General features: G+C 38.2%; 1 protein-coding gene across 1 annotated transcript in view; it reads left to right on the top strand.

The window, feature by feature from the left end:
- LOC130928936 (oocyte zinc finger protein XlCOF6-like) overlaps positions 1-10,253 on the top strand; it is a 42,808-nt gene extending 32,555 nt beyond the window's left edge. Inside the window, exon 2 of the mRNA XM_057855766.1 lies at positions 1,066-10,253. Within this exon, the coding sequence (XP_057711749.1) occupies positions 1,066-3,104 (2,039 nt within the window). The 3' untranslated portion in view covers positions 3,105-10,253. The remainder of the gene's footprint in view (positions 1-1,065) is intronic.
- The last annotated feature ends 4,680 nt before the right edge of the window (positions 10,254-14,933 follow it).

The raw sequence follows: 14,933 nt of genomic DNA on the forward strand, positions 1-14,933 counted from the left end.
AAGCTACTCAAAGCTTATAACCAGGAGCCGTCGTACATTAAGACAATAATAAGAAAAATTATAAGAGCAGAAAGGGTGAATTATCGCATATTATAGTATCCTCATACAATAACATACAAAAGATAACATTAAACATTAAATACACACACACACAAATAAATACTTCCCTTGAAGAGGAGAATTAAAACCTCCATATGTTCGAATTTTTATATTTACTGATCAGAATGCTTTTTAGCATCGTTTGAAAGTTGTAGATGGATTTCTACACTTTTAGTTGGTCGTCGAGCTCATTCCAAATTAGGGCCAAATAAAAGGGAAAAACAAAAGGACCACGGCATGTAAGTCGTACTATGGCTACGAGAAAAAAAACATTACGAAGGGTAACGTAGCTGTAATTAGCTACGCAGTTTACGTACATCTACTGTCGCTGAGAGTTATGACATTCTCATGGCTAATTAAATCTTTCAAATAGATCTTTGTTATGGTTCTTCTTGGGAAAAAATGTAGCGGGGGGGGGGCTAATCTCATTTGTCGTGATATGACGCAATTTCACCATGGTCGACATGGTGAGGTGACTCCGATGCAGCCCCCCACCACAGCTTCAAAGAATCCCAGGGGAAACCCTAGATTTATTTTATTTATTATTTATTCTTCATTTGGGGACATTCTTGAGTCACGTCTTTTTCAGCAGAGGAAGGTAGAGTAGACAAAAATTTAAATCAAGTAAAAGTATTCATCTGAAAAATAATACTCAAGTCATGATTAAAATTGTAACGGCTATTTTTTTTAAAAAGTAAAAAAAATAAATAATAATAATAGCATGAATAAATTAAGAAAAATTACCACTGCTTGCGCCTGAAGGATGAGGGCGTGTCAATGCACGATGACTAACAGCCAATCGGTGCATCGTTGTCATGGGAATGAAAGCCCAGAATGCATCTGGTACGTGCGCGTATACTGTATACACTCTCGCGCTCTCAGCCAGTCTACCCTCATGGCCTACCAGCTGCATAGACGATATAGATAGTCTATAAAATATATCATTGGTCTTCTTGTTTCTTGCAGATTTCAGCAAATATCTTGATCCTGAGTGGCAGGAGTCAGAGTCTCCTGGCGTAAAAGAGGAAGTTGAGCACCCGAAAATGAAATGGGAAGGGCCAGAGCACCCTCAACAGCAAGAGAGAGAAGTACAACCTCCAATCAAAAAGGAGGAGGTAGAGCTGCCGTACGTTAAAAAGGAGGACGTTATCACCATGTCCACTGGTGAGCCCTTGAATAGCGAGTACGGTCCGAGTGAGGCCAGCAGAGGGACTGAGCCTCCAGGCAGCAGCTCAACAGAAGGATTGCAAGCACACATTTTCATCGCACCATCAGATAGAAATGAAACCACGTCACACTCACCTTACAAAGATGACGGTCATAAGAAATCTCGCAGTAGAAAAACCTTTGCTAATTACTATACTTGCCGTATGCATATGAGGAGCCACACTGGTGAAAATCCTCTTGTCTGCTCAGTTTGTGGAAAAAGATTCACACAAAAGAGTGCCTTAAAAGTACACACAAGAACCCACACTGCTGAAAAACCTTTTTCCTGCTCAGTTTGTGGCCAAAAATTCACCCACAAGGAAACTTTAAAAGCACACTCAAGAACCCACACCGGTGAAAAACCATTTTCCTGCTCAAGTTGTGGTCAAGGATTCAACTCAAAGCAACATTTAATAATACACTCAAGAACCCACACTGGAGAAAAACCATTTTCCTGCTCAGTTTGTGGAAAAAGATTTACTCAGAAGAGCGTCTTAATCACGCACATAAGAACCCACACTGGAGAAAAACCATTTTCCTGCTCGGTTTGTGATAAAAGATTTACTCAGAAGAATGCCTTAATCATGCACAGAAGAACCCACACTGGAGAAAAACCATTTTCCTGCTCAGTTTGTGGTCAAGGATTCACTTCAAAGCAAAACTTAATTAGACACACAAGAACCCACACTGGAGAAAAACCATTTTCCTGCTCAGTTTGTGGAAAAAGATTTACTCAGAAGAGCACCTTAATCACGCACAGAAGAACCCACACTGGAGAAAACCCTTTTTCCTGCTCAGTTTGTGGTCAAAAATTCAATCGCAAGCACATCTTAAAAGGACACACTAGAACTCACACTGGGGAAAAACCTTTTGCCTGCTCAGTTTGTGGTAAAAAAATCAGTCGCACGAGCAGCTTAAAAACCCACACAAGAACCCACACTGGTGAAAAACCTTTTTCCTGCTCAGTTTGTGGTCAAGGATTCAGTTATGAGAGTTCCTTAAAAGTGCATGCAAGAACCCACACTGGTGAAAAACCTTTTTCTTGCTCAGTTTGTGGTCAAGGATTCAGTTATAAGAGTTCCTTAAAAGTGCATGTAGCAACCCACACTGGTGAAAAACCTTTTTCCTGCTCAGATTGTGGTCGAGGATTCAGTTATAAGAGTTCCTTAAAAGTGCATGTAGCAACCCACACTGGTGAAAAACCTTTTTCCTGCTCAGATTGTGGTCAAGGATTCACTCACATTCATCACTTAAACGTACACACTAGAATCCATTCTGGAGAAAAACCTTTTTCCTGCTCATTTTGTGGAAAAGGATTCAGTCAAATTCACCACTTAAAAGTACACACAAGAACCCACACTGGTGAAAAACCTTATTCCTGCTCAGTTTGTGGTCACAGTTTCACTGACCAGAGTAAATTCAAAATGCACACGAGAACCCACACTGGCGAGAAACCTTTTTCCTGCTCAGTTTGTGGTCAAGGATTCACTCAAACTTACAACTTGAAAATACATGAAAGAATACACACTGGTGAAAAACCTTTTTCTTGCTCAATTTGTGGTCAAGGATTCACTCAAATTCACCACTTAAAAGTACACACAAGAACCCACACTGGTGAAAAACCTTATTCATGCTCAGTTTGTGATAAAGGATTCACACAAATTCGACAATTAAAAGTACACGTAAGAACCCACACTGGTGAAAAACCTTTTTCCTGCTCAGTTTGTGGTCAAGGATTTGATCACAAGGATCGGATTAAGAGACACGTGTGTGTTGGTGGAAGAAGCAGTGGCCAATGACTCTTTTGACTGTCATTCATGCTGCCTTCATCAGATTGTGCACGCAGGTCAATTGTAGTTTCCTCAAATCTTGTTGAGTATTGGCACTTTTGGTGCCTTCAAAAGTGCTTTGACAATCCTTGTATAATGTGGATCCACACTATTGCCAAACAGGCTTTCCCCTACATACTAGAAATTGTGGCGCACCGCCACACTAAAATAACGCCACGCCGTGCAAAAAGATGTTTTTTTTTTTTTTTTTTTTTTTTTTCCCAAGGCCGTTTCAAACTAGCGGCAGCCTAGTGTGAAGGATTCAGGCAACCTATTCATTGTGTATTGTAATGTCCGTAACTAAATGACGCCCCTTTAAGAGACGATCGGACGGGAGCTGTGACGTAGAGGGAAGCGAGAAGGCGATAGCAGTCGCATGTCACGGAAGCCCACTGTTATTTTGTTATCTTTGTTCTTTAGTTTTGTTGCCACAATAAAGTGGCTAAGACGATACAGACCCCCCACCCCAACCGGGGCATTACTTTTTGGATCGGACATTTAGGTGAAAGTGAGCGGTGGACGTACGTCTTGGACAAAAAGGCAGGTTTGAATGAATTTTTGCCGAGCGCCGGCGCTAATGTGTCAACAACGCATTCAATATCATAGGGGCAGGGCTGTTACAGTGATCGGATCTACGCATTCACGGCTGAGGAAACCTTGATAAATGCGCTTTTTTTCCCCCAGGTTTCGCGAGCTCTGGGACACTAAAAAAATGTGTCTTATACCTCTCCTTGCTAAGCTAAATGGTACCTCGATGTGTGTTTGTGTGGAAATGTAGTTCACGAACAACAAAAAAACTATTCACCTTATCACCGAAACCAATAAAACTTTTTACACCGCAATTAGAATTTCCCCTCTACACCTTGAAATGGGTCGATTACAAGGGCGTAGGTTTGGTCTCAATATTGGTGGGGACGATATAACAGCATAACCTGCATGTACACTTTTTTCTGGGGACAGGACATTGAGAAAACCAAACTGATTAGGTGAATGAGGCCAGGGCTACATTTATCACCATTATGATCCTAATTAATTGATAGGCTAAATTGATCAATGCAAAAATAAATCTGTAAATTGTAATAATTTTTTCACACTGCAAATTTATAACGTTTTAATCTGATGATTTTTGTTAAATCTATTCGAATAATTTTTTCCAACTTGTTTTGAGTGTTAAAGACTAACAGATTAATGGGTCAGATTATTCAATTTACTGTAGGTAAATTTTACCATTTGTTCTCATTAAGCCCATACATCTAAAGGTTGGTCGTTTTTCACCAAAATCAAGGGGGAGAATTGATTTCAAATAATGTTTTGAACTACATCACATTTTGAATCAAGAACATTTCTAACGAAAAAAAAAGCTAAATTTTTTAAAGATTAAATACTCCCTTTTTGTGTAAAATAAGTGTGTTAAGATTATTTTCAGATAGCTATTTTATTTCAAGAAATCGGAGTGAAATTTACTTGAAGCACTGGCAGATAATTCCACTTATATTTACACTGAAAACAAGGGAATTTAACTAGTCATCAGCCAATCAAACATGCGTTGGGGGGGGTGTCACTGTAAGTCTGAACATAATGAAAGTAATTCACTTAATAATGGTAGGGTCAATTCTATCCTTACAAAATATATGAAGACAATCTAAATGACATCTATAAATGAACTCCTTATATAATGCAAATAATGTTGCCTAAAAGTTGGTGGGGACAATTTGAGCATCCTGAAAAGTTCCTAGTGTTTATGGCCCTAACGTCCCTATGTGAGCCTACGCCTTTGGTCCGTTAACAGAAGGACTTGTATTGTTGTGTTAATGTAGTACATATTAGGGCCAAATAAAAGAAAAAAGGACTTTGAGATGTCAGTAGTACTATTGCTACAAGAAAAAAAAAAGTATTACATAGGGTAATGTAGCTGTAATCAGCTATGCATTTTACGTACATGTACCGTAGCTGAGCGCGACGACATTAGCCTGGCTAATGAAATATTTCAAATAGATCTTTGTTATGGTTCTTCTTGGGTAACAAAATGTGGGGAAAAAATTGTCAAATGATGCAATTTTGCTGTGGCACGACATGGTGAGGCGGTCCGACTCCGATGCAGCCCACCACCGCAGCTTCAAAAAATCCTCGGGAAAACACCGCCAAAAGTTTTGGCTCACTTGATTTAACTCTCAAGTTAAGTGGCATAATTTTTTATACAATATATTCCCTCTTTCAAACTACACTTTTCACAGTTAATAACTGTAGACCCCAAATTACAAAAAGTCTAGATCATTCATCAATATTATAATTACTTAAATATGGTAAATTGTGATTGGCTCACAAATATTTTTTTTGGGGGGGGGTGATTATATGTACTTTAAAAATGTACTATTACTATTCTTGATTGACAGTGACATATTACGACAGAGTATTGGGGCCAAATAAAGGGAGGAAAAAAATGACTACGAGATTGAAGTTGTACTCGTACTACAAGAAAAAAAGTCATATTATTACGTAGGGGTAATGTAGCTGAATAAGGGGCTACGCACTTAATGTTCATGTACCTTAGCTTGGAGCTCCGACAAAGCATTCATACAAATCCTTCGATTGATTAAAATTTGATGTAGATGAGCTAAAAGTTAACTGATTTCCTTATTTTGGAAACTGATTCTAAGACACAGCCTCACGAGATGCTTTCATCATTGTTGACTTTAGTGGAGTATGGAAAGTAAGTACCATATTTTTCGGACCTCCCACTTGAGTATAAATTGCACCAGCAAAAAAAAAAGCACAACGAAGAGAAGGGGAAAAAAAACTGTTGCACTGGAGTATTCCGGGCTTGCGTAGTTGCATTTTTGGAGGAAATTTACTTGCTAAAATCCAACACATACAACAGATATGTCATCTTGAAAGGCAATTTAAACTAAATATGTACATAGAGAACAAAATGCTGAATAAGTGTACAGCATGATGATGTTACATGGTGCATGACCAACGAAATGCAATTACCAAACCATCAGTGTCCTCCAAAACACCAAAATTACATGTGAAATGATATAATAATCTGATAATAATTTCACACATAAGTCGCTCCAGAGTATTAGTTGCACCCCAAGCCAAACTGGGGGGGAGGGCTGCAATTTATAGTCAGAAAAATACGGTACGTGGCTGCTTGTTCAGCTACATTACCGCTACGTAACAGGACGACTATAATCTCGTACTCCTCTTTTCATTATTTTGGCCGAATACTTTGTCATAAAAATCGGACAATGATTTTTAAAATTGTTTGTGCTTTTAATAACTCGTTGATGAAATTTTTTTGACTCCGCTTCACTGTCCTTGTTAATTTTACTCATTATAAACAAGTTTTGTTCAGTCCTTGTCTCCTCTTCCCTTTGTTCAAAACAAGCCTAATAATAATTATAATAACTCAAAACTACGGTTGTAACTAAAACCGATACTTCATTACCAAGTTGATTCTAAGATTAAGGAAATGTGACAGGACTGCCTTTTCTGCAATACCCGAAGTATCGCCGGTACCGACGCGGTCGACACAATCTGGCTGATTCTTTTGTGTGGCATATGAGGTTGCACCAGTTGCCCGACAAGCTGTCAATTACACAGCTAAAATGGGGGTTGTAAATGAGCGGTTATATGGAAACCCACGCTGTGCTAAGGAACGAGAAAAACTGTCAATTTATGCAACATGGCAGTGACGTGCATTTACTTCGTTTAACACCTCAGCCTATTTTTTTTTTTCAAATCTGCATACCTTTGATGTTGCCTTTATATTTTAAAGAAAAATAATCACAATTGCCGGAATGGGTCCCTTTTTTAGGACACCATTTCCTTCATGTCCAAATTGTTGTTTTCTTCAACCGATTATAATCAACATTTTGGACCCAAAAAGACAACAACAACAAATCAAAACATTTTTGTGTTAATTTGTAATATTGATGTCCCTTTGACAACCAAACATGCTCAATGAAATGTTTTTAAGTGTGATATTTATTCAACTTGTTAGGATAAATATTCAACAACATCAAAATGAGACTGAATAGTTTTATATTTGATAATTCAACAAAAACAGGTTTGGTCAAAGGTGTTTTGTCCATATTATGGTCAAAACAGGTTATATACAGGAGACCAACAGTGCTAAATAGTGACTATATGTATAAAATATATATTATACACAGTATATAATATATATTGTGTCTATAAAATGTGTTAGTTTTCCTCTCAATGTGCAAAAAGGGCCATAAAATGAAAACTATATACTGTACATTTTTTATATACCCCTATAGACCCTACTCACCTACGTCACAAAATGGGCGTGTCGCTGTTTCCGGCCGCCATACTGTACCTCTTTTTCAGACCTATTCTCATTGTTTTCAATTAGTCGAGCAAGTTATAGAGCAATTCATGGAAGCCCCGGTGTTATCTGACGCTGTAAACTCATTGGATCCGTTGCATAAAAGGCGTTACGTGGAAAAGCTTCAGTTTATCCATTCGCCAGATCCGTATTTGATGCCTAAATCGATGTTTTTCGACCCGCTGGCTTCGCCTGACATCTGATACCCACACAAAATCAGCCTATTCTCACGAAAGTTTGAAAAACTTTAAAAGCTTGGAGGCTTATAAATGCTACGTTGCTGGTTGGGTGAAACAGGTCCTCGTACACGAAAATTCGGCAGGAATCTTGTGCTCGGAAGGTGAGTTACGAAATTTTCAATTCAAAATCTTTTGTTCTTGCTAACATCCACTGTCAAGTCTAATGTATTTCATGTCATTTGTCAATAGAGCTAGGGCTTTTAATGTTTATATGGTTTAGCGATAGCACTAACTACATACATACGTGTATGTTGTCGGCGATTAGCCTAGCAATGATCTTAATTGTGGTTGTCAGCCCAAAAACCTCTAAATATATATTAAATGCATCTTACCAGATATAAAATGACTACTACATAATCTGTGGTAGTCGTTTGGAGCCCAGTTTTCTCGTCGAATTGCAGCAGTCAATCGTGGCCTCCTCTTCGTGTCTCTCGGAATACGGTAAAAATTCAAGTCTCTCCGTCTATCTTCTCTGTTTTTGCAACCGACCGCCACACACGACTTCACCATTTTGAGTATTAATGTTGACGAGCAGTAAAACGTGCAATAATAGGAAGAATTTACGAAGTGCTAATGCATTTCTATGGCGAGTATGCGGACATCATGGCGCGGGGGCGTGGCTGTGACGTCACGTGAGTAGGGTCTATACCACAAACAAATTTTCATTCAAAATTGTATTTTTGTCAATGATTTGGTAAATAAAAGTTAACAGAGCCAGCGATAACCCCAACCTCCATCTCCTAATCACCCCCCCCCCCCCTCCCACACACACACACACATTTCCTAAACGCAAAACCTCCATTTTAACGACTTAAGAACATTGGATGCTCATTAAAATAGTGTACCGCACATAACACTAATTACATTAACATAACTGTTGCTAGGAGGGTCAAACATGCATTTGTCCCTCATAATAGATGCATGTAAATAGTGTAGGAGCAAGATGTTTACAGAGATAAACCTACCAATTCTGTCCGAAAATGATGTCCCTTATGCCAAATTAACTGGTAAAGATGTGGCAGATCATACAAATATTCAGTTAAAGAGATGGCTTGAGTGTCGAGGGCCCCAAAAAAATGGGGAAAAAGAGCCGACCTGATCCAGCCTTACGCTACTGACAATGACATTCTCCTGTTTCAAATAGCTATCCTTTACCACCATATGCCCTGTCTTTCTTATATAATATATCCTCTAGTTGTCTTGCGTCTCTGACCGTTCTTGGGGGTGATTTATTTTGCTATTTTTGTGTAGCGATCGCAAATGCTACTCAGTGACAGCCAACAAACACTTTTTTTTTTAATAAATGAATGCTCTACTTTGACAATGATAAAATAAGATTTTTAAAAAATGACAAAACCACTGATAATACTTGAGATAACAGCAACAATATTTAAGAACATTTTGATAATAATACTAATGATGTCAGTGAAGCTCCCCCTTCAAACTGTAATGACCTTCTTTATTTAAAAAAAAAAAAAATTCTGGAAATTGGCAGGAAGTGACCTGTGTATAGCATTATACAGTACATGAGCTGAGCTGTTTGAAAATGAACCAAATCTGTGAGTTTTAATGTTCTGGATTTTAAAAATGAGAAATTGGTATGAGCTTATGTACTTTTCTTACGGCTTTTTTTTTGCAAAATGGATAGTGATTTTATTGTACATTTATAAGTGTTACCCCAGACCTCTGCACAGTAGTGTAAATATGGCAGGATTAAAGAATGTGGAGTGATAATGTGATCAATGTCATTTGAATTGGTGGATGTTTTGCATTTACATGTATTTACAGTATCAATTATTCCTCCTTCCACCACTGCTGTAATGGACATTGAACTGGGATTCCTTTCAATTAGGTTTTCATTCCACTCCTCAGATAAACTTGCATCTGGAATTATTTTTTGCCAGATTTGGTCCAACATTTACAAAGAAATCATTGAAGCTGCTGACGATGTAATCCATATTATCCTTCTTCACATCATTTTCCTCAAAGCATTGAGGATAGCTCTGTTGCGTTGCACCATTTTTAATAATTCCATTCAATGTTTTGTTGTACAATATTTTACTATAGTATTCCTTCATACGTATCCTTATGATATTGGTCAGTTTATTTTCTTATATATTTTATAATTTCTTCTGCCTCTGTAGTTCTTTGTTTTATGAATTTTCTGTACAGTGTGTTTTTCTTCTTCCAAGCATTTTGTAATCCCTTCGTGAACCATGGCCAATCTTTTTACTTTTGTTTTTTGCTGTACCGTTGTATTGGACAGTTTTTATCATTTAATGATGTGAATTCATTAAGAAATGTTTCATATACACAGTCAATGTCAATTCCAATATGTACATTTTCCCAATTTTGTGCCAGTAAATCCTTTTTAAATGAGTTCAGTTTCGTCTGTCCTTACTTGCCTGGAGGCTACTTGACAGTCGTCTCTGGCAAATTTCTTAGCTGGGTGCCGTTATAAATTGTAAAAACTGGTAGGTTATCACTCATATCGTTAACAGTCCACTTACTGTATTACTTTCAATGTCATTGGTGAATATATTATCTATTAAAGTAGAACTGTAGGTTGTGATTCAACTCTGTCTGGTGATTCTTTTGGATACAAACTCCTACTGTACATGGTATTAATAAACTCATCAACCGATTGAGCAGATCAATATTGAAATCCCCACAAATGAACACAACTTTGGCTTTTGAAAACATTTCTCCTATACAGTCGCTGAATGTTTCAATACTAGAGCCTGGTGCTCTATATACTGTATAAAACTGATTATGACATTAAACCTTCGGATTAAACAGTTAAATTCATAACCATCTAGTTCAAAATCCTTTATCTGCTTTGAGCCTTGTTTCAGATATGGCACTTATTTTGAATTGTTTTATAAATTGATTCAAATATTTTCTCATATTACTGAAGTTAGCATACATACTTCTGCTATTACTGATCATTTATTGTTCATTTTAATGGTAGAGTTGTACTGTTCCTCCGCGTAATAGCAGCAGTTGTTGTTAAAGAATTTATATATTATATATTATCCTCTCTCTGGACGCAGAAAAAGCATTTGACAAAGTCAACTGGATTTTTCTGTTCAAAATTTTGAAAAAAAATTGGCTTTGGTGAGCCATTTATCCGCTGGATAAAAACATTCTACAACGCCCCAAAAGCCACTGTCAACACAAACGGGGTCATTTCACAAAGTTTCTGTCTTCAAAGGGGCACTCGACAAGGCTGTCCACTCTCACCCCTATTATTCGCTCTATTCGTCGAACCATTAGCAATTGCAATAAGACAAAAAGCTAATATCAAAGGGATCTGCTCGCAAACATCAGAACACAAAATTAACTTATGCGCAGACAATATTGTATTATATCTAGAAAAAACAGAATCCTCCCTTCATGAGGTTTTTGAATTTATAAAGAAATTTTCACAAATATCAGATTATGCTATAGACCCTACTCACTCAGCCACGCCCCCGCACCATTTTGTCCGTCTACTCGTCATGTTAACGCATTGCCGCTTCGTAAATTCCTCCTATTATGGCGTGGTTTACCGTATTCCGAGAGACCCGGAGAGGAGAGCGAGATGGATTGCTGCAATTCAACGAGAAAACTGGGCTCCAAACGACTACCACAGATTATGTAGTAGTCATTTTGTATCTGGTAAAATGCATTTAATCTATATTTAGAGGGTTTTGGGCTGACAACCACAGTTAAGCTCATTGCTAGGCCAATCGCCGACAACATACCGTTTCAAATTCAAGATGCTTATTTGTTCCACCATCTTTATTTTTTGAATAATATTTAGCTGGTAACAAGTGAAAGAAGCTGGCCTCGTCCACGGATCATCGGTTAAACAGGGGTGTCCAAACTTTTTCCAAAGGGGGCCTGATTTGGTGTGGTAAAAATGTGGGGGGTTACCTGGGCTGATTTACATAGAACAATACATTTAAAGAAATTTTAGCCCGCCCTTCTGTGTGTCACATTTGCTTTATTATTTTAATACATAATTTCAACAGTCTCGTCTGTGGCGTTCTTTTTCGACACTCGGGCTCTTGCGAAATACTGCTGCTGTGCTAGCTTCAAGTTGCTATAATTTCTCGCTGCGTATCTTTCCTGTAATGTCGTACATGTCAGCGTGTCTTGTTATTATCGCGTCACATCGAAAACAGCGACTGTCTCTTTGCAAATGAGGCAGACACAGTTGTTGCTTGTTTTATTGAAGAAATAGTCCAATATCCACCTATCCTTGAAGCGTCGGCCATCGCAGTCAACTTTTTTTTTTTTTATGATTGTCGCCATTTTAGAAATCACACAGGGTAATGTTGCTTAGAGTGCTGCTCTTAATGTTTTTCAAAGTTTCGTGAGAATAGGCCGAGTTTCTGTGGAAAAGATAGTTGTAGATATCAGGGTAGCAGATGTCAGGTAGAGAGGGCGATGACAGCGGGTCGAAAAATACCGATTTAGGCATCAAATATGGATCTGGCGAATGGATAGACTGAAGCTTTTCCACATAACGCCTTTTATGCAACGCATCCAATGAGTTTACAGCGTCTGAAAGCACCGGGGCTTCCATGAATTGCTCTATAAACTGAACGACTAATTGAAACCATTGAGAATAGGGCTAAACAGAGACGGACAATATGGCGGCCGGATACAGCACACGTCATTCTGTGACGTCGGTGAGTAGGGTCTATAAATTGGTCAAAATCAATTATAATGCCCTTACCAACAAACTCATGAAATCCTGCAGATCAAAATCTAAATTACAATATTCCAATAGAGAATATAAAATATCTTGGAATCAACGTTTCACCAAAACTTACAGAATTTAACTAAGTTAAATCATACACCTCCCTTAGCAAAAATATGTGAAGATTTGACACACAGGAATAATCTACCCATCTCACTTCTGGGCCGGATAGCGACAGTCAAAATGAAAGTATTACCACAAATAAATTATTCGTTCTCAATGATCCTCTTTATAAACCCCCTCAAAAATGGTTTTAAGAGCTAGACTCAGCCATTACAAAATTCTACTTTAAGAACAAGTAAAACAGAATTAGTCTTGCCAAATTGCAAAGAAACAAACCAGAGGGGGGTTTAGAGGCTCCCGATTTCCAACACTATTATATAGCAAATCAAATACAATATCTTATTATGTGGTTACATCTCAACAGTGAACAACAGTCATGGCTAGAATTAGAGCAAACAGACTGCAACCGAATACAGTTGGCAAACCTTCCCTTTATTAGTCCTAATATCAAGCACCATAGCTGCTTCAAAAACCCAATGATAGCATGTATCTTGAAAGCCTGGTGGAGAGATATGGAAATTACGCAATCTCAATTAGCCCCGTGTAAATTTTCACCAATCTGCCACAACCCAGACTTTGGAGTTAACAAAATTCCTATTTATTTTAGCACATGGGATGATACGGGAATAAACCAGTTACAGCATGTTTAAAGATAATACATTCATGTCATATGAAAAAATACTACAAGATTTCCAAATCAAAGGGGTCAGTTTCCTTCAATACAATAAAATCAGGGCAGCCATCAGAAGCAAATTCCCATCACTAACGGGTAGGTTAGACCCACCACCCTTCGTAAATAAAATAATAAACATCCATCCTCAACAACAACAAAAATTCAAAAGTATATAAAGCTTTCTCATGTAGCAACTCTACTTGTCTACCAATCGAAAAAAGGAATAATGAACTTTCAGTAACATTAGAAAATAACTATTGGTCCAACATCTGTGAAAATACATTTACAATGACAAAGAATAGGAACCTTCAACGTATACAGTTCAAAATACTGCACAAATGGCATATGACTCAATCTAAAATGTACAAAATGGGGTGCTCCCAATCAGATAAATGTACAAGCTGCAACGAAGATACTTCAGACACATACCTTCATGCTCTTTGGCAATGTAAACCAGCACAAGAATTTTGGTCACAGGTAAAGAAGAAACTCTCTTTCCTATTAAACTGCAGGATTCCATTGTCTCCAACTCTTTGTCTGCTTGGCGATCTGAATACAATGAATATCTCAAACCATCAAGCCCGTCCATTACTAGCAAGTTTAACAATAGCCAAAAAACAATATTGTTGAATTGGAAAAACAAACAAAACATTAGCATGAACCAATGGCTAAATCTAATCATTGATTATATAACATTAGAGAAAATATCTGCCAAACAGACAAATAAAATGGACAAATATGAACAACAGTGGGAAACAGTCGCAAGAATGATGAACCTAGAATAAGGATTTTCTCTCGCCTGCGAAGGAATGCCACAAAAATAATAAAAATGTATACAGTACAGCAGCAGAAAACTGGACATGTTTAAACCTGAACTGCTTTATACACTCCCAACAGCATGTAATAAATCATTTTTCTTCCTTCAAAATTTAGTCAGTCAATGGGTTTAATCTACAAAGAAACCTGGCCCGGGGGTGGGTTGGGGGGGTTGCGCCGCCATCCCCTCGGTCTGTCTCTGGCCCTGTCCACCTCTCCGGACCGCGGCGGCTGCTGCTGCCCTCCTGCTGGCAGGGTCGTTGGCGGTGGTGGACATCCCCTGGTCCTTCTGTACCACTCAAACAGTTTAACCAATGAATTTTCTGTTGAAACAAGCAGCACCTGACAAAGTTTAACTGATTACCCATGTAAGACATCAGATTGGTCAGAAGGTGTCCTCTTCATTGGTTGGAAAGAAAACCTGCTCCCACTTGGCCCTTTATGGAGTCAGTTTGACACCAGTGGTTTAAATCGTACCTGGAACATAGGTCCTTCTCGGTAATGATTGGGGAATTTTCCTCCTCACAAACCTCTGTCTTGTGGGGTGCCACAAGGCTCTATTTTAGGGCCTTTTCTATTTGCACTTTATCTCCTACCTTTAGGATCAATTATAAAAAAAAAAAACATAATATCTCTTTATTTTTATGCTGATGACCTGCAGCTGTATCTGCCCCTGAGACCCAACGAATAAACTGCTCTCACTAATTCGATGGAGTGCATATCCGATGTGAAGCAGTGGCTAGCACGAAACTTGTATTCAGTTTTGCTCTCGTTAAGATGTAATATTACTTTTGGCACACCTTCCATGATGAATGCCCTTGAGCCCAACACTGGCGCCCTGGCTCCCTTTTTAAGACACACGTTAAAAATCTCAGAGTGATATTTGATAACAGGCTCAACTTTG

This window comes from Corythoichthys intestinalis, chromosome 13 (assembly GCF_030265065.1).
Source record: "Corythoichthys intestinalis isolate RoL2023-P3 chromosome 13, ASM3026506v1, whole genome shotgun sequence".
Lineage (NCBI taxonomy): Eukaryota > Metazoa > Chordata > Actinopteri > Syngnathiformes > Syngnathidae > Corythoichthys > Corythoichthys intestinalis.